This window comes from Pyxicephalus adspersus, chromosome 10 (genome assembly GCF_032062135.1).
Source record: "Pyxicephalus adspersus chromosome 10, UCB_Pads_2.0, whole genome shotgun sequence".
Lineage (NCBI taxonomy): Eukaryota > Metazoa > Chordata > Amphibia > Anura > Pyxicephalidae > Pyxicephalus > Pyxicephalus adspersus.
Window position 1 is genome coordinate 17193200 of NC_092867.1, and position 20249 is coordinate 17213448.

Sequence of the window (20249 nt, forward strand, 5' to 3'; positions counted from 1 at the left end):
CTACTATGCCGCTGCCTTACTTACCAGAGTAATAGAATGGCAATCCAAACTGGAATGCACTTTATCTATTCGGTTAGAACAGGATCTCCCCCCCCCTGGATTTGAGAGTGGTGGCATGGACTCAGGACTCTACTGAAGCCCTTCACTCTACCCTTTCTCCCCTTAGAACGCCAAGTCTTCAGTGAGGCTAAAGTGTTAGAGATCGTCTGGCTCTCCCTTCTATACCTTTTCCACTGACCGGCCTTTTTGATAATCCTTCATTTCCCCTCAGTCTGCATCAGGGTACTATGGCAGGCTATACCAGGGAGAATTGGCCACAAGCCAGACATTTTCTGGATCTATCGTCGGGTAGATTTCTTCCAGCTGTTTCAAACCCTCCACGGTTGGTATCTTGGTCGACTCCTATGCAGCTGACGCTTTTTTGCAAATCTTTGCATCATTCAGCCAACTTACATTGACCTCTGACCGAGTTTGAAAAGCTTTGCAGTTTGTTTGCTTTACTGCTATACTACGTTTGCACTGATTGCCAGCATGCTCTGTTATATTTGTTATCGAGACTAAATCTGCTGGTTTATTGACGTTTGCCTTGAGCCTCTGTATATTGTTTGTCTGTTCATCGACAATAGGTTTTGCTCCTGAGTCAACCCTCAATGTTCTTTTATTGAGACCCTTACTAGGTCCATAGAACCAATAGTCTATACAAGGTCCATAGAAGCCTAATAAGCCAGAAAAAGGGTGGCAGCAAATGTGTGCCTCCTGCTATCCATACCAAATCCCCATGCTTTCTCAAGTAGTCATGTCAATTACCTCGTCCAGGGATGTATATACATGTTGATTATGACATGCACGGATACAACGACCACCATTGTATACACACTGACTCCTGTACAATGACAGATAGACACTGCTACAATGACAGAAATCCAGACCAGTGGTAAGTAAATACAACAATAGATCTAATAGATTTGCAATAGATCTAAAGAATAAATGAGTCATTAATAAGTCAGTGAAAACCAGCCAGTATAAGGGTAAAATGATGACTGGGCAATCACAAGTAAATCCATCCCTAGAAAATTAAGATCCCTTAACCAGATACAGACACAATAATACAGCATCGAACATCCTTAGCACCATCATTGCAGAGTTATGAAGTCTGTGATATTGTGAAACATATTACAGATATACAGAAATACAGTATATCACAGATTATCAAATAAATCTGTGATATTCTGAATATATGAAACACTGTTCCATTTCAAGAAAAAATATAGAGGTAGAAGAAAAATAGTAATGACTAAAGTGGTGTCTGACCTATTATAAAATATAAAGGTAATCAGCTAAAACATTCCTGATGCACTTGTAAAGTTGAAACTTGTGATAAGAATTTTGTGCAATGAGCACCAGCCAGTTGGAGCTTTATAAGTAAGGAGCTTTTCAGTCAAATTTATCATTTTTTATGTATTGCAGGTCAAAAGAAAACCATGTCAATCAGCCATTGAAAATCTAAAGAATAACACATTCTTTGGTTTAATATTTTTTTTATTGCAATAAAACCTAATGTATCGTAGTGGGATATAAACCTCATCGTTCTTTGATTATATTATGGAAGAGGATTGTTATTGATTTCCATCCTTCGAACCTGTGAAGAATGAACAGTCCATGTAAATTACCATCCTCTCATAATTTCTTAAGAGTATTTTTTGATAAATGGTTAAAGATATAAATTCACAGTCCCCACATTAAGAATTATGTAGAAGCAACAAGCTCCCAATCAAATATGTGTAATATATTTATTTAAATTTCTTTTTACTTTAAACAAATGTCTAAGCAGTCAATTTGTGCTTATTGTTTTACTTTTTCTGGTAAAACATTAGAGTAGCTACAATGTCTATAGAAAAATGACTGTCCCATATTTTCTTGCATTGCATATGATGGATGTCTAATTAGGGACTAATTAAACGCATTTTAGAACAAAAGAAAGTAATTCGTCATTAGGGAAAAAAAATGAATCTGCTTGTTTTTGAGTTACATGACATTTAAGTGTAATCATTGGTATAAGTGGTTTTAGAGGGCTGCTGCTAACCACTTTCCAAAAAAAATACCAGTTGTATGGCTGTCATGCTGATACAATAGCTTCAGGGATTTCCATGTCACTAATCTGTAACTTCAACTGCAAATCTACCAGTTCAGACAATTAGCTTTTTTTTTTTTAGCATTGTCAACACCTGTTTCTCCAGGGCTCTGTACTGAATAAAAGCCCTTATATGCAAACTTCTTCAAACTTGATCATACACTATAAACCAGTCAGCACGGCAGACCGGTATCTAGCATTTTCCAAAAGAAGATGGCCAAGTGGCATATCCCTTTTTACAGCAATCTTTGAAACCATGTAGTAGGTATTATTTCATGTTGCCCTCTTCCAGCCCCCTCCTTTATGGTGCTCTCTACTAGTCATCCTCCCTATCATGCTGAGCCCCATAGCCTTTTCCAAGGGGTCACATAACAAATGCTGCCATTCCCATTGCAGAGAAGCAATGATGAATTAAAATTATAACACCTCCCTCATCGTTGAGCCCTCCCAATACTATGTAGTTATCCACTATCAGTTACCCCACAGGAAGGACAGGAGGAGCAGTAGCTAACAGAGGAGCCCCTATCAGAGGGAGGGTAACAAGTCAATGTGAAGGGGGGATTTCCATCATAAAAACCTATAATGACACCTCCTTTTTAGAAAAGGAGCACAGAAAGTGCCAGCATTTGTAACAGGAAACCTATCACATTTGTAACAGGACACCTATAATATAGCATATAAATAACATAGTGTAATAAATAATATTAGACAATTATGAGGAGAAGGATGTGGGAATAAATATAAAATCAGCATGTGTTCTAATAACAAAAAATAATCAATACAGAATAAACATGAAGTACCTGTACTGCAGGGAGAATTATACATAGCCACAGCAATATTTTCTACAACACAAAGAAGAAATATCATGTTAGGAATGACATGGCCACAATGAAAAATGTAAAAATACCCTACCAGGAAGAACCATTCAATGCAATCTATGACAATAAACTATGATACTAATTGATGAATTCTACAGATCTCATGGTATTATTTATATTTAGAAAGAATTTGTTTGTTGTTATATACCTGGACTGGAGAAATCATAAACCTTCACTATTGCAGGTTGAAGATTGTTCACATGTACGTCTTGCTTCACTGAGAAAACCAAGGTAACAGTCTCATGTGTGAGCTATAGTAGAAAAGATGAGATGGTCAAACTACTAAAACATTATCTTAAATTTTACAATTTTAAGTCTGAACTAATAAATTCCTGACAACCTACTGCCTGGATTAAAAACCTCCCTCCGCCTGTGATGGCTCTTTGAGTTGTGGGTTAATGGAGTAAACACTTTGTATGAAATCACTTACTTTCCAGTTGGCCTGGAGCTGTTTAAGCGGAGGTGCCGCATGACAGGGCAAGTAGGGAAGTTAGGAATGGAAGGGGTTAAGTGTGTTGCAGTGGGCTATGTGGGGGGGGGGGGGGGGGGCTGGTGGACTGCTTCTGAGCCCTGACTGACATATTCTGATAATAGACTTTTTTTCTGATTTTAGTGAGTACATCTCCTAATCATTCCTAACCACATTCTCGCTTTGTGCGCATCTAGATTATTGCATTTGATCATTTTAGAAAAAAGAAAAACAGGTCCTTTATTTTCCCAAAGAAGCAGATTGTGAAAAACAATGAAAGAAAGGATCTGGGGAGCTAGCCATCTTAGCTTTGTGTGACTAGAATTTCAGTCATTTTGTAATGTTCTGAAGTATCATGGAGGATTCCTGGGGACATCTTAAAAAGTCTCACTTCAAAGCTTTGTTGTTTGTGACATTATTTAAAACATCTATATAATATAGTGTATATAAATATAATACCTTATCTATGTAGATAGTCACGTTATCTTCTTCTATTTCAATTCTTTCAATGACAGAAGTCTTCTTCTGTAGCTACAAAAGTAAAAGGACAGTAAGAACACTGCACATGTACTGTATATATCTATATATGTTGTTATGTAAAGCTACAGATATAGGTAAAGGTATACACAACATCTAATTTAGTTGGATCGTTATTCAGTTTGTTTAAAATTAATGTCAATAAATTTACTAAAAATCTGTCAATCGTACTACCATATGCTGCAGCTGATTCTTTAGTTTCAATCTATCAATCACCATATTTGCTCCCAATATACCTCTTAATTAACCATTCGTGTACATTCTTTAAATCAATCGAGAGGTGTCAAAAACCTTACATGCAGGGGGTGTGGCCTGATGGCGGTGGAGTGGGACGCACAGCTCTGGAGCTCCGTATCCCACCTGGGGGTATTCCGCTTGTGTAAGCGCTACAGCGCCTTCTGACCATAGCTCACGGGACCCAAAACAAAAGGAGCACAGAAGGGACACCCCAGTGGAGGCAATTCCTCATCTGAAGGCGTCCCAGCGTTCTTTTACGCGGGAGGCCGCAGTGACCTCGACAAGGCCACAAAGCCGGGGGCTTGTTTTTCGACCGCATGTGACACGCGGACACCTGAGATCCGCTCCACACTGCCGCGGGCCAGCTTTCAGCAGGAGCCTGACACACAGGGCTCAGAGGGTACTACACGACTATCTTCAGAGGTACCTCATACTTCTCCCATCCGTAGCCCCTGTATACCTCCTACATTGGAGGACTCTTTAAGTCACAGCCCTATTACAATGGCTACTGAAGGGGAGTGGGATTGGAAGGCCCACCTTAGAGCCTTACCTAGCAGGCAAGACCTGGAATATAGTATAGGTCGCTTGGAAGACAGCTGTAAGGTTAGATTTCAAGCCATGTAGCAATCTCTTCAACAGGTGACCGCTACCACTACAGCTCTCCAAACACAATGTGCTGATCCTTCTTCACAACTCACTTCCCATGCGGACATTTTGGAACGACATGAAGCGCAAATTATTATGTTGTATTTATTACAGGATGATGCTGAAAATCGCAACAGGTGGAACAACATTCGTATAAGGGGTTTACCTGAAACTATACCAAATTCAGAATTATTGGCAATGGCCTATATATAGCCTTTGCTAAACTCCATGCTGTTCCATCCGATGTTGATATAGAGATAGACAGAATACATAGAAGTCTGGGCCCAGGCAGCATAAACCCACAACGTCCTAGAGATGTTATATGTTGCATACATTTCTTTAGAACCCGGGATTACATCATGAAAAGAGCCAGAGAATCTGCCACTATCGAATATGCAGGGGCGCAGATACAACTGATGCCTGATCTCTCTAAACATACACTGGATCTTCGCAGGGCTCTTAAACCGCTCCTAACAGTTCTTCGTGAACGGAACATCCCCTATAGATTGGGATACCCTTTCCATCTCATCATCAGATTGGGAGGCAGAACCTATGTTCTTCGTGAGCCATCCGACTTACCTCGAATTGTGCGGGATCTACGATTTCCTGACATCATATTACCTGAATGGCCCACAGTGACCTCGCTCTTCAACAGCAAACCTAGTACACCGCAAGCTCCTCCACGACATCCGCCTGATAGATCTCCAAGCCCATTTCACTCCTTCATATCCGTATCTATAGACACGCCGTTTCCATCACAGAGCATGGAAGCACACATTACGATCCTCCCCAAACCAGGCAAAGACCATACAGTATGCTCCAACTACAGACCCATATCACTGATCAATGTGGACACAACACCATTAGGACTATCCTGCTAACCCAATTTGCCAAATCTACAGATGCACCTATGTGCCTCCTGTTAAAAGACGCTGAAAAAGCCTTTGACAGTGTTAGCTGGCAGTTTATGTATTCAGCTCTTCGTCATGGTGGGCCTAGGCCCCAGTATGGTTTCCAGAATTGAAGCATTAGATTCTTCACCCAGAGCCCGGGGGCGGGTTAACGGAGCTCAAATTTGATGAATTCGGTCTATATAGTAATTTCAAGGTAAATTACTTCAAATCTGAAATTCTCAATTTTACAAAATCTAAATTCTCAAAATGTCAGCAATACATACTAATACGTATTTTAGGATTTGCAATGAACCCATTAGGTACCTGGGTATAATGCTTACATCAGATCCTTCTAAATTGTTCACATTCAACTATTCCCCATTGTATAGTAAACTTCAATCTGATCTTCAGAAATATGATTCCCTGCCTCTTTCCTGGTTTGCTCATATAAACACTCTTAAAATGGACATCCTCCCCAGATTAAATGTATTTCAAACGGTTCCTATATCCCTGCCGATTGAATATTTACGTAAAATACATAGGTTATTTCAAAAATTTCTATGGCATAAGCAGTGCCCCAGGTTAGCACTCAGTACTTTGGTCAAGCCCAAACATAGAGGAGGTGCGGGGGCCCCTGATATTATATCCTAAGATAGAGCATCGGTTTTAGTACGTCTAATAGACTGGTTTCACAACAGGGAGTTGAAGGAATGGGTACTGTTGGAAGAATCTCTCTCGTCAATTAGTCTCCGATCCTTGCCGTGGGTGGATCGGTCTCTGTTAAAGCTTCTTTTCTATACCTAAAAATTCCACTAACTTACTATATAATTGTGATATCCTCCTTAGATCTGGTAAATTGTCAACGAAACCGGGCCCCATAACACCAATATTTGATAACCCAGCATTCCCTCCAGCAATGCGAGCCACACATTTTTTATCTTTGTCTGCCTCGGATGATCGTCATCTTAGGAGTATAATACTCAATGGACAGGTACCCCCTAAGTCCTCCCTTGACCTACCAAACAGAAGAAAGTTGCTATCCTGGCTCTCATACAGGCAACTGTCCTCTCATTCGTAGCCTCATTTACTCATCCTTACTACATAGAGGCTTTATGGAATTTGAGCAGTTGATTAGTTGATTAGCTCGACTGCTCGCCCCTCTCACATCATTTCCAGGTTATACGGGCTGATTACTCAGAATTCACTCAGAGTCCACTGCCCCTATATACACACTAGATATTTGGAGAGAGAAATGGATAGACTCATAACTGCAGATGACTGGGAAAAATCATTTATCCTCACACATAAGCTTGCATTAACATGTAAAGCGCAAGAGGTCAATTAAAAGATCATATCCGGATGGTATTATTGCCCCGTGGACTTACAAAGAATCTCATCTACACAATCCGACTGATGCTGGCGTTGCCATTTGCAAAGAGGGACAATGCTTCATTTATGGTGGGAATGTTCAATCAAATCCCGCTTTTGGGACATGATTATCCGGTTATTTATCGATTGTACCGGGTCTAACGTACCCAATACTCCTAAAGTAGCTCTTTTATCTATGGTCCCGGGTTCGCTCAAAAATATCAAAACAGGCATTTTATGTCATTTTCTCACAGCTGCTAGGGCCGTTATTCAGAGATTATGGAAGCAACCTGTTGTTCCTTCTATAGCAGACTGGATTTCTGAGCTTGAAAAAACCCGCTATATAGAAATGTTGGTTGCAGGGGATGATGATAGAATGGAACAATTTAAAATAACGTGGCCCACCTGGGGTTGGTTTAAAGAATCATCCCGACTCCAAAAGTTTTTATTTTAGTGATAATAATTGTTAATTAGATTTCTATCCCGACACTAAGCGTTATTTTCTACCTTCTTGAATTTATTATATCTGCATTGTTTACCCTCTCCCACCCCTTCCCCCATGGGCTTTTTTGTTATATATGTTTGTTTTTGTTGTATGTTTTTTTTTTTATCTTTTGTTATATTTTAACCAGATTATTGGATTATATTCTGTGTCATATGCTTCTATGTTAATTTATGATGTTTCCTATTTAGTTGTACCAGTATGTGCAATTCTGACCCATAAGGGTTCTTACTGTTTATTGTTATGATTCTCAGGGTCTATGTCGATTATAGGTTTTCTTTTTTGTCACACGAAGGTCAACACTGCTATGTTATAAATATGTTGTATGTATGTATTTTTTTTTGTTATGCAATTTATATTTTTTTGAAAACCCAATAGAACTGATTCAAACAAAAACCTCACATGCAAAAAATGGCCGAATGTACCCAAAAGAGGGTGCAACCTAAAGCAGGAAGTTGTGTGGTGTATCAGTTAAGCAGTTAAAACATCAAAAAGTTTATTTGAATACTGATTAAAACATCATTCAATTACTTAAAAGTCAAAAGGCATTGGCACAAAATTTACATAATTAAAGGTTTTAGGTGATTTCCAATGATATGGTCATCAAGTTTCGCTTGAACAACCCACTTCTTCAGGGTGAATTTTAGAGTTAAGTAAACATACTGTCATACTGTGATCCAAGTCAAACAAATCAGGAGAAATCTGTGATAAGCAAGGCAATATTTACCCTCCCCCTGCACACACACACACACAAAATCATGCAAAGTGTGAAGCTGCCAGTCTTTGGGATATGTGCCCTATAGAGCTCGGGAGACTGAGTCTGCATGTGTGCGTGGGATGATGGGCTTTACTGAACACTTCTGGTATGCCAGGACCACATGCATTACCAGGTTTCATGTAACTAAGGGACAGGCAATGCATGCCCTTACTAACCAACCTTGGTGTGGTAACCACATATTACAATAGCAACATGATAACCTACTATTGGCAAATTGAGATTTAACTAGGCATTCGAAACTAGCTGTACACCTTTAAACTTTATTTGCAGCAGTGAATATAATCTTTCTTTGATTGTTTGGAATTAATTTTTTTGTCACTTTTAGCCAATTATTTTGATTATTATATAGATCACCCCCCCGATTGAAGTGGGTCACCTGTGATGGTTGCCTATTAATGGTTTATGCAGCTGCCTGTCCTTGAAGTACAGAGATGGTTTGCTTGATACTTACTTTAGAGGCTCTGCTAGTCAACCTGGTTCTTTCTAATAAAAGGTTACATGGTAAATATTGTCTTGTTGATCACAGACTTGTCATGATTTATTTGACTTGGATCACAATATAACAATATTTTTACTGAAATGTTCTGTTGTTTTAGTTGTAAAGGTTGTCTATGGATTTTGATATTCCACCCAAAGAAGCGGGTTGTTCCTGCAAAAAGCATTGGGATTTTTATGAATATCATTGGAAATTACCTAAAACCTAATAGTGTATATTTTGTTCAAATGCCTATTAATTTTTATGTAATTAAATGATGTTTTAATTGGTATTCAAATAAATGTTTTTGATGTTTTACCTGCTAAACTGATATGCCACACATCTACTTGTTTTAAGGAGGTAGCGATGGAAACCTTTGCATTTTTAGCAAGGAGACATACATTATTATTATTATACAGAATTTATATAGCGCAGATATGTTACGCAGCACTATACAAAGTTCATAGTCATATCACTAGCTGTCCATCAAAGAAGCTCACAATCTAACATCCGTATCTCAGTCATATGCCTTTAACACAGTCTAGAGTCAATTTTTGTGGGGAAGCCAATTACGCGAACTGCATGTTTTTTGCATGGTGTCAAATCTATTAACCTGTCAGATACTTGTAAAATTGGCATCCATTTTCTGACCCAATTAATTCAGAAATAAAGTTTTTTGTTGATATGATGATACACTGCTGAATTGAATGGAACATATTTATGTTTGACCATCCTAAACCATTTAAATTGTTTATGGTTAACAAAGGAACACCTCTAATCCAGAATATGCAGAATAATCCTAGTGAAATTCACATTAGGGGCATACAAGAAGGAATGGGTTAAATTTCCATGAACAGTACTGAAATTGCTGGCATTAAGGGGGTTTGTAAGAATGGAAAAATAAAAAGCATGTGGTTTTTCCATAAATCAAAGTTGATACGTAGGCAAGAAATTGCACTTTTGAAAGCCACCTACCTATTACATCCCCCTTTTTTTTTGGACATGTTCTCACGATTCAACTGATCACAAAAAGACCTCCTGTCAATTTCCATGACAACACCTTCATCTTCAGGGGCTTTTAAATTAACTTGTACAATTGTCAAATTAAATACACAAAATGACACATTTTCTTTATTGTAATAAAAATGTTTTCCACTGGTATAATCTGTTTTGCTAAAATTACCTGCACATCCATACACACAAGGATTTGGTTTAGCAGCAAGATCTAGATAAACAGCTCTTGCAACATATACAATGAAACCTACTACTTCATACTCTGTTTTTTTCTGCATTTTGGTACCTAATATGTACAGTACAAAATAATTTCTTAATGTTTTGTCAAAATAAATAACAAGGTGGTTGTTGATTGGGGAATTACCTTTTTCAAGCTCTTTTTATCTGGAAGGAATCCTGACAGCATGTCTACTTCTAATATGACCACGTTGTCCAGCGACCTTTCACCAGAGCAACTATATACATATCGAGACAAAAAAAGTATATATGTTTTTTAATATCCAAGTTCATAATTTTGTCAGCTGACAGGAAATCTGAAAAATGTTTGTTTTCTATGATCAACAGGTAAAAGTGAAGATCTGAATTACAGACCAAGGTGAATGTCCTCAACAGACTCCCAAATATTTAGAAAGTTAAAGTAGATTTCCAGGTGCAAATGTAAAGATAATTTATCCTAAAATAAACAAAAATCCTTAGAAACCTAAAATAATTACCTTTGTATTTAGTGTATTTCTGGCAGATTAACAGGTATTTTATTGTTTTATATATGGGATAAACATGGGTAAATGTGAATGTATTGCACAGATGTACCCTGTTTGCGTTTTGGTCTATTTTTGTGTTCGTACACATTAAGACATAATATTTACCATATTAGATAGGGGGCTAATACTATTCTTTCAAGGATAGTGAACTCCAAATCCAGAAAACCTATCACAATAATCTTTACCTGACTTCCATATGAATATCAAGTTTTTTTAGTTCTTTATATATGCATTCCGCTGGCTGGGTGTTGACTGTGAGGGAAAAGTAATCGTCAGACTTTTCAGGTTCTGTGTTGTATTTCGAATTTGTCTAGAAAAAGAACACCATAATAGATAAATGGTAAATTTTCTGAATAATGATGATAAAATATATTTATTTAGGCAGGCTTTGGATGCGATCATGTAGACTTAAGTTTGCTTTATCTGGCTGGCAAACCTGGATAAATAAAGCTATATTTATCTAGTCTGAAACCCAGATATCTTGACAATATGTCTGTTGTGGTATTTAAAGCCAAATGCTGCCTACTCCAAATGAAACTTCGATTGTTGCTACCATGTTGAGCTATAACATACATATAAATAAAGATTGCGTTTTTTTCTTTTTACTTTAGTTTTACAATCAACAAAACAGTTAATATATACTTGCTATATGAGCCATTTTGTAACTTAAATTCAATAAACTAGCTGCCAATCAGCCTGAAACTGGATTTCTTGCAGCATGGCAAACTATAGGCCATCTACACATTGTTCACAAAACACCTCCAAATGTAATATAATATATTACATGACTAAATGATGGCATTACTGCCTTTATACAAAATTCTGTATCTCAAGTCAAGATGTGATAGACCAGATATCAGGATATAGATCCATGCACTTTTCATATAATATAGGAAAACTCACATTTATTACAAGGTTTGTATCGTGGAGCTCTGTTCTCTCTCCATTATGGGATCACACTGAGCTCCTTGCAGCAAATTGCTACCTGATTAAGTACCACGCCTGTGCTTCACCTCCTCCGGTGAAAACATTGACATGAGCTGAATTGTTAGGCTGAATTATTGGTGTCTGACCAGGGGAATGAATAGGAGAGTTTCCCTGGTCAGACTCCAGGACCCTAACAATTCAGCTTTCAGCAAACCAAACAGAAAAGTCAGACAAAACAAAACATTTCCTAGAGCCTTAAAACATGTTAAATCTTTGTCTGGGTGGTAAATACATCCCATCCAGCACATTCACCACAAGGTTTTGAGACACTGTTACAAGTTAAATTTGAAAAATGTTTAAATCTTGTTATTTTTTAGCACAGGGTTCAATACTTTTAAATACATTTAGGTGAATGTTTTAGGTAGAAAAAATCATTTAGGATTCATTAGTGTATTGATCAACAATCATCATCATCATCTTCTATATGACAGACACACTACCCACCTGAACATAGACACATCCATTTCCTGTGGCAGTAAATGTATACGTTCCTGGAATATCTGGTAAATGTTCTCTTTGTAGAAGTAAGCTGTTTTCTTTGTCCACATGAAATTGCCTCTGGAATCCAGACAATGATCTAACGGACACGGTGACATCAGGCTTGTCCCTGTAAGTGGCCTTTGCATATTTGGTAAAAGCTTGTAGTCCAGCCACTGTATCCTGTATAGATTGTTAACAAACAAAGATTGTGTGCAACTGACTTAGATTTAGCTACAGCAATCATAAAGCTAAATTTCCTGTATGGGGAACCCAACCAAACCAAACTAAAGTACAATTATTTAAATTTAAAGCAAAGATCTACAACAGCAAATTGTAAAGTAAAAGTTGTAATTAAATTATGCAGCAATGAAACAAGTGAACATAACACCTGGTGCACAATATTACAATAATAAAAGGTAGACCTGAGTTAAGTGGAATACACCTTGGGATCTCTGCATTTTCACCATCCCGATGACAATGCTTGATGCATCCTCAATATCTTTATGGGAAACATTCTCATCTGATAGTATAGCAAGCAGAACATAAGCTGCTATCTCCACACTTCCATGACCACAGGCAAATTCCCAGTGTTTGGTTCTGTCTGAGAAAAGAAATTAAAAAAAAAACACTCAATAAGAGTGTGGGGAAGCATACAAACCTAAATAATGATTCAGTCTATATTTATTTGTGCTACAACAGTTCCAGGGAGTGCTTATGGGTATCTAAGTTGACCTGATGGCACTGTTTATTGTTGTACCTATCCTAGTTACAAGATTCTTTAGCTTGTTAGCATAGCCCGTAGATAAACTTTAAAAACTCTGACTTCTCATAGGGGCGCCTATTAGGCCTGTTAAATATACTAATAAAAACATGATATATCTGTTCAAAAATGCAAATATTACCCATCTCCAGAGCTGGATTTCTGAGCAACCAGGCCAAGATCAACCTTATTCTTGGGGTAAAACAAATGTGTTTATTTAGGAATTACCTTGTCTTGTAATATCAGAATATTGTGATTTAACTGTCTAAAGTAAAACATAAAAATGCCTTGTAGGAGACTACAATCAAAATCAGGACCATTATGTCTCTCTGACTCAAGTACTAAAATTTGGTTTTGGATTGGTGGGTGGTTTTTCAATCTAAGACTAGCTCCATATACTCTACCCAATGAGTTCACTCCAGTGTCTCATCGCAAAGGAACAGCTGTAATGTTATACTTTTTCCATAAGCATCTCTGAACCATGCCTATAGGGTGATGTCTGCAATCTCTCTTGTGCTGCCTCCCATGCTTCTCCCCTCTTCAAAGCAGAGTGTTAGTTAAATCAGAAGAGTGGAACAGATGACTTTGTGGATTTCTCTGTAGGACATGCATACACATCTGACCAAGCCAAAATGTCTGTGGCATATTTTAGAATGTTATACTGGCTACGGATCTATCACCAGTGGAAGGAACACAAATATCCTGGGGCAGTTTCAAAATAGTTTTAGAACTACAAAAGCAACTAAATTATGCATAGAGATTAGTTTTTCATACAGATAGTGACAAATTTGTTATATAATACTAATATCCAATGATGTACTTGAAAACATTGAACTAAAGATCTATATGAAAGCAATTCTGACTAATAATAAAAGCTTGCAACCCAGAGCTGTTATTGACATTTTTCTTTCAATTTACAGATAAGGAAAAAATTCTCTCTCCATACCTGAAGCAGTGCACACTCACTATTGATGGCCACAAAATCTTGATATTTTTACCTTTTCTTGATCAAAATATTCGCTTTGCTCTCCTATATCCTACAAAGTTGTGAGTATCCACCCAAGGAATCTCTAGGTAGTTTAAAGGCCCCCATTCAGCTTCCGCTCAAATATTCCAAAAATATTGAACACACATATAGTCACCTCTTTCAGCCACTTGATCAGCTCACTTGTTCTGAATGTTTAACTTGTTACTCCTGTCACACTTACCTGTTCCTTACTAAAGCACAGGCATCTCTCCCCTGTGCATGTGGGCAGTTCTGATGCTGGGCGTGCGTCTGGCCAATGCCGTTGGCCATGCCGCTAGCCAATCAGAAAATAGCCTCTTAACCAGCCCTGGCTATTTAGCTAGCTTTAAGACCCAATTTTGTGTTCCTGCAACAAGTTGTGTCTTTTGTCTCTATTGTGCTGAGCCCTTAGTTCTATGAACTAGTTCCTGTACACCTGCTGCTTATTCCAGTGTTTCCTGTATCCAGCTCCTGTGTTACCCCCTAGTTGTCCAGTCTGTTGGTTCCCAGCCAACTTCCCAGTGCTGTTCCTGTCTGCCTGTGGATATCCCTGCTTCTCCTGTGCTTCCCGCTGTTTCCAGTGTCTCCAGTGTTCCCAGTGCCCCCAGTGGCCCTGTGTCATTGCTGTCTCTCTCCTGGATCCCTGGCTATTGACCACTGGTTTGTGACTTGACCTCTCTTGCTTGCTGCCTGTCTCTACCCCATCTTTCCTTGACTATCCTCCTGCCTGGGGATTTGGTAGCATGCCTGCCCACCCTGGTGTGCCCAAGGGCTTCAACCAGCAGCGCAATATCCTCACCATCAGAGGCTCTGTAGAAAACCTGGTTACAGCTTAGACTTTGTGCCTTGGCCCTTTCCAGTGCTCACACAAACTCACACAAACGCCCCCTAGTGGTCCTGGTTCTCTGTGCGTGACAACTCCTTTTATTCTTTTTCATGAGTATAATATGACAGTCCAGTGGAAAATATCCAAGCTCAAAACTGTTTGTTCTTTGTTAACGAAAATAAACTCTATTTAACTCTATATAACTTTTTAAAGTTTCTTTTATCAATGTACTGTTTTAAGTTTAGTGCATTTCTGATACCAGGGAATGTAATACTTCAATAAAAAAAACATAAACAGGTTCATTACTAAGTTACATGGCATGCTTATATTGTTTTGTTTCTCTTGTTTTCTCCTTTTACTTTCCTAATATATTTATTTTCTTTCTCATACATTTCAAGGTGATGGGGCAGCCTGGGATAGCCATGCCTGTCTTTGGCCTTCTTCATCTTGTGGCTGGGTAATCCCATACTTCCATATGTTACATGACATCTTTTAGTGCTTTGCAGGCTTCAGGAAGGGTTAACATTTCACAATCTTACCTTCACATTGTTTCATGGAATGTAGGTGGTAACCTGATTAAATGCAGAATGGTGGTCTCACACTTAAAGTGCTCTCAACCAGACTTTGTCTTTCTCAAAGAGACCAACTTAAAACAGGAAGAGAGGGGGGGAAGATATAAACTCTTCCACATTCACTAAATCAGCAGGGAGGGATAGCTATTATTTTTTCATACTAAATCATTACTGTCCCATACCAAATCTCAGATAAACAAACTGACCCCCACCCTAGGTACTTTCTCCTAGAATCAGAATGGATGGTATTACTTATTCTCTTTTAAATGTTTATGCTCCTATTGCCCACAATGTAGATTTTTGTGGACATTTAGCTCAGATATTGTTACAAGATCAATACCCTAATCTAGTGATAGCTGGGAACTTCAATAGGGTCAAGATTGGTCATCTGGATTATTCTTTTAACACATTTTCTCCCAAAAACATTCCTATAGACAGCTAACTCTCTTTAAACTCATTTATATCCTAAACTCTACATCCTTTGGCTAGAGATTCATGTTACTCTAAAGCATATCTCTCCAGTGATCATTCTACTGTAGTTTTACCTCTTATATTTCAGAAATGCCACCCTTCAAATCACATCTAGTCACTTCTTGGAAAAACTTTTTAAATGACAATTTGCAACATTGGGACATGCTCATTTTGTTATGCGAAACATGGAAAGCTGTGATGCATGGTCATATCTTGGCTTACTTTTCGGGACAACAGAAGAATGTGATCTTAGAAACTCCTTATCAGCAATTCTGTAATGCTCCATTATCCTTGTCTGAAGTAACAGCATCTATCCACTCCCTCCCATCTAGAAAAAACCCTGGTCTGGATGGCCAGCAGAATTTTACAAGCCATTGGAATCTTATATAACTTCACCTTTACTGCAGATCCCTTAATCTCACCAGAGCTTTCCTAGATTGTGCCATTCAAGTAATCTGCCTTTGTCTCGGTGTGGAGTAAACACCAGGTGCCACCATCTTTTTTCTTCATCTTCTGGCTTCTGCCTACGTCACCCAATCTTGCACTGCGCAAGATCATGCGTGCAATCACCATTTTTGCCATTTTTTGCCATTGAAGAAAAAGCTCTTTCTTTGCATGCCCAAATTTGGGCGTGCCCAGAAGGAGCAGCCAGAAACCTCATGGGGTGCATGTTAAGTGTTAAAAAAAAGAAAATCATTTTTACTTTACAAAAAAGAGTTGTCTACCTATTGAGGCTTACACTGTTTTATTCCGAAACAGAATACAAAGCTACCCTCTTTTTATTATCATATTGATTGAATAAATATTGATTACAATCTCATTGCTAAGGTTATAGCTAACCATCTCCAACCAACTAATATTTGTATGCAATTGACACATCTCCATAGGTATTCACACAGCCATCACTGCCACCACTCTTCCATCAATTGTTAATCATACTGTAAGACTTTGACACAATCTAAATTATTTGCATTGCTGGATCACAGAGAGTTTGGATCTCACATCCTGAAGTTTGTTAAATTTCTCTATATCAATCCTAAAACTGCCCTTATAGTTAATATTCATTTGTCAAATCCTATGCTGATGTCAGAGGCACCTGACAAGGATTCCCTCTCTTGCCTTTACTCTTTAATCTAGACATTGACACCTTACTGCATGTAGTAAGTACCACCCCTCAATTTACAGGCTTTAGTAGTGGGCCATATGAGTTCAAAATATCCACTTTTGCAGATAACTTTTACTTTTTATAATAATTTTGAATCCTAAATATTATTTACTGTGTATCATTAATGTAATAATTGGGTGCATTTCTGGGTACACAATAAACTTCCAAAAGTCTAATGGTTTATATTGATCACTTAAGCACAATTTTGGTATGCTTTATTTCCATTTTAATGGGATAAATGTTTTCCTGTCTAGAAGTGGTCATCCCCAAAAACCTGACCCATCTGTACTTGGTTAACCATACCCTCTTTATGCATTTTTTGTGACAAATGTTCTTCACCTGGTTTACTCTAGGTGTTTCTTTTACTGGATGGGTAGCCCTTATCAAGATGTTAGCATTTCCCCACCTAGTATATTATTACAAGCATTGCCATTTACTTCACTTCAAGAGAAGTGCACTTACTAACTTTTTCAGGAGCCTTAGGCCACATTAAATGGCAAGTTGAATATCTCAGACATAGCTTAGTATATTGAGGCTGCACTCATTCGTATACTTAAAGATTGGATCCATAAAACCTAGATATACACTAATTGCCCTATTAATCTTAATGTATTCTCCCCCCATTATCCATTATCCCTGTTGAATTCACCTAAGGAGTTACTGCTGAATTCCTGTATGTTGAGCATATGACTCCTGTGGTGATTTGCAAGGCAATAAACAATGTCATTCTTGGCTGCTTAAAATGTAAGCGTAGCTTGTTTTACATTCCTTTTTTAGTAGTAAGGGCATAGACATCTTACACCTGCTTGATTTACATCTTACAGGGATAAGATAAGACTTTGAAAATAAAGATGGCTTTTAAAGCAAAACTTTTTGCTTGTTTGAAATTAAATAAATTTATGAAGCATTATTTACTCTCACAGTAACCACTATGACATGTCCATCCTCTTTGAAGATCTTTTAACATTAACTCCCTTTCAAACTCATATCGACCCCCCTATGCTTTCAAAGCTATTTCTCATAATCCTTTTGATCAGGTCAACTGACTAATATGAATCACCCACATTTTTGTGTATACTGTCCTAAACACACACACACACACACACACACACACACACATATATATATATATATATATAATATATTTTTTTGATCGCTAGCCATGAATTAAGTGAACCTGACTTGTCACTGCCGCGGGACTGGTCTGCAAAGCCAATAACCCCAGACTGCTTGTTTTGACAAATTGGAGTTTTTAAGTATTGTATACAATTGATTTTCTACACAACAACTTCCTGATTAACCCCCCTGATGGTATTCCCGAGTGTGGCGCATGGTGAACACAGCAACGAATCTAAGTTTGAGGTCAGTGCACATTTTTTTTTTACTCTATTGACCTGTGCAACTCAGGAAATGCCCCTAAGATTCCAATTTACTGTAGCACCTGGTGTGAAAATTGATGCTGAACGCAACAACCCCTTAGCATACCTGCAATTGTTTTTGACCGATAAGGTTATTGAAAAAATAGTTGCTGAAACAGGTACACTGCACAACAATTAGCTGCTCCACACCCGAGGTTTGCAAGAGGCAAAAAGTGGGAACCAGTGACCAAAGATAACATTTGGCTATTTCTGGGCTTAGTGATACTTCAGGGAGTGGTGGGCAAACCCCTGCAGAAGTGGTATTGGTCTACCAATAATATACCGGCCACTTCATTCTTTGCACAGTCATGTCAGAGTACAGATTTACGCCGATCATGAAATATCTACACATTGCCAACAATGAAGAATTTGATGAAACTACTTATGCTGCACCAAATTTCAAGAAAATGTGGGAAGTATCTCAAATGAGTCCTAAAAATTTCCAACAGACCTATGTGCCAGAAAGAGACATCAGCAAAGATGAAAGTCTAATGGCCTACAAACGGAGGCCCAGCCGGGTGCAATACATTGCATCATGGAGAGCACGATTTGGCGTGAAATCCAAAATGCCGTGTGAATCGTCAACTGGCTACATTTGGAATTCAGTCCTATACACTGGAAAAGGGACAAAATTCAACCCAAAATACAGCAACTGTGGAATGTCAACATCTTTTCTCACTCATTGAGCCATTGCTAAATCAGGGCTTTTGTGTCAAAACTGACAAGTTTTTTAATTCTCCAGAACCTAATGAATTTCTTGTGCAACACAAAATAAATGCATATGGAACTGTTAGGGCTAACCGGCGCAACATGCCATCAATGTTTGCAAAGAAGAAGCTGGAGACAGGATAAATGGTTGCCTGGCAGAAAGGCAAAAATGATGGCCCTGTGATGACGTGACAAGAAAGATGTGTGCCTAATAAGTACAGTTCATAATGCCTCTACTCTTATGGTACGCACAAGTGAGAAAAAAAATATTGAAGCCACAAGTGGTGATTGACTACAATAACACCATGGGAGGTGTCGACAGAGCTGATCAAGCAATGACATTCTACCCAGCAATTAAGAAACAGCCAAATAAGTACTACAAAAAGATTTTCAGGCATCTTGTTTAGCAATGCTTCTGGAATTTCTACATTCTCTACAAGCAAAAGAGTGACAGGCCTGTGAGTCATTGTGACTTAATTTGGAAAGTTTCCGAATCTATGTGTGACGGAGCAGAACCCTGCTGCACGCTCTCCCCCTTCCCTTGCATTAGGATCGTTAGTCGTCCATCGCCCATGGATCCGCCAGGATGGTCTTTTGGAACGGTACACGACTGGCACTGTACACACGCCAGATTCTCACCCAATATCGGCCCTGAGGGCAACCTGGAGTTTTTTACTGGTTGTCACTTTGTCCATTTTCATACTTGGCAAATAGAAGGTATCACATCTGTTAGAACACTTATTAGCTTTGGAAGCAAGCAGGCAATGTTAATACTCACAAACTTCCCAGCTCCTCACCTTCACTTTTGTCTGTTTTTCAGGCCAGGCCATATACTTCTAAAGCCACATATACACGTGCAATAATAGTTGTTGGATAGGCTCTTTTACAATCCTTTCCAATGACTAGCACTGCATGATGCACGAACGAGTGCTGTACATACAGCATCATTCTGCTCTATCCAGAGGAGAGGGAGAGAGTGACAAAGCAGCACCCCGCTGCACGCTCTCCCCCTTCCCTTGAATTAGGATCGTTAGTCGTCCATCGTCCGTGGATCCGCCAGGATAGTTGTTCGGAACGATGCACGACTGATTTGCCTTTTCTCCCTTCTCTTTAGAGTTGATAAATTCCATTGTCGTTTGGTAGTCAGGCCCTGGACAATTTTATTGAG

At 38.5% G+C, this 20249-nt stretch overlaps 1 protein-coding gene across 1 annotated transcript in view; it reads right to left on the reverse strand.

Moving 5' to 3' along the window:
- Positions 1-1518: 1518 nt before the first annotated feature.
- Positions 1519-20249, reverse strand: part of LOC140339621 (alpha-2-macroglobulin-like protein 1) — a 72038-nt gene continuing 53307 nt past the window's right edge. Inside the window, exons 29-36 of the mRNA XM_072424390.1 lie at positions 12578-12756; positions 12120-12335; positions 10874-10998; positions 10292-10382; positions 3938-4009; positions 3158-3260; positions 2932-2973; positions 1519-1639 (exon numbers count right to left, since the gene is read on the reverse strand). Of these exons, the coding sequence (XP_072280491.1) occupies positions 1617-1639; positions 2932-2973; positions 3158-3260; positions 3938-4009; positions 10292-10382; positions 10874-10998; positions 12120-12335; positions 12578-12756 (851 nt within the window). The 3' untranslated portion in view covers positions 1519-1616. The remainder of the gene's footprint in view (positions 1640-2931; positions 2974-3157; positions 3261-3937; positions 4010-10291; positions 10383-10873; positions 10999-12119; positions 12336-12577; positions 12757-20249) is intronic.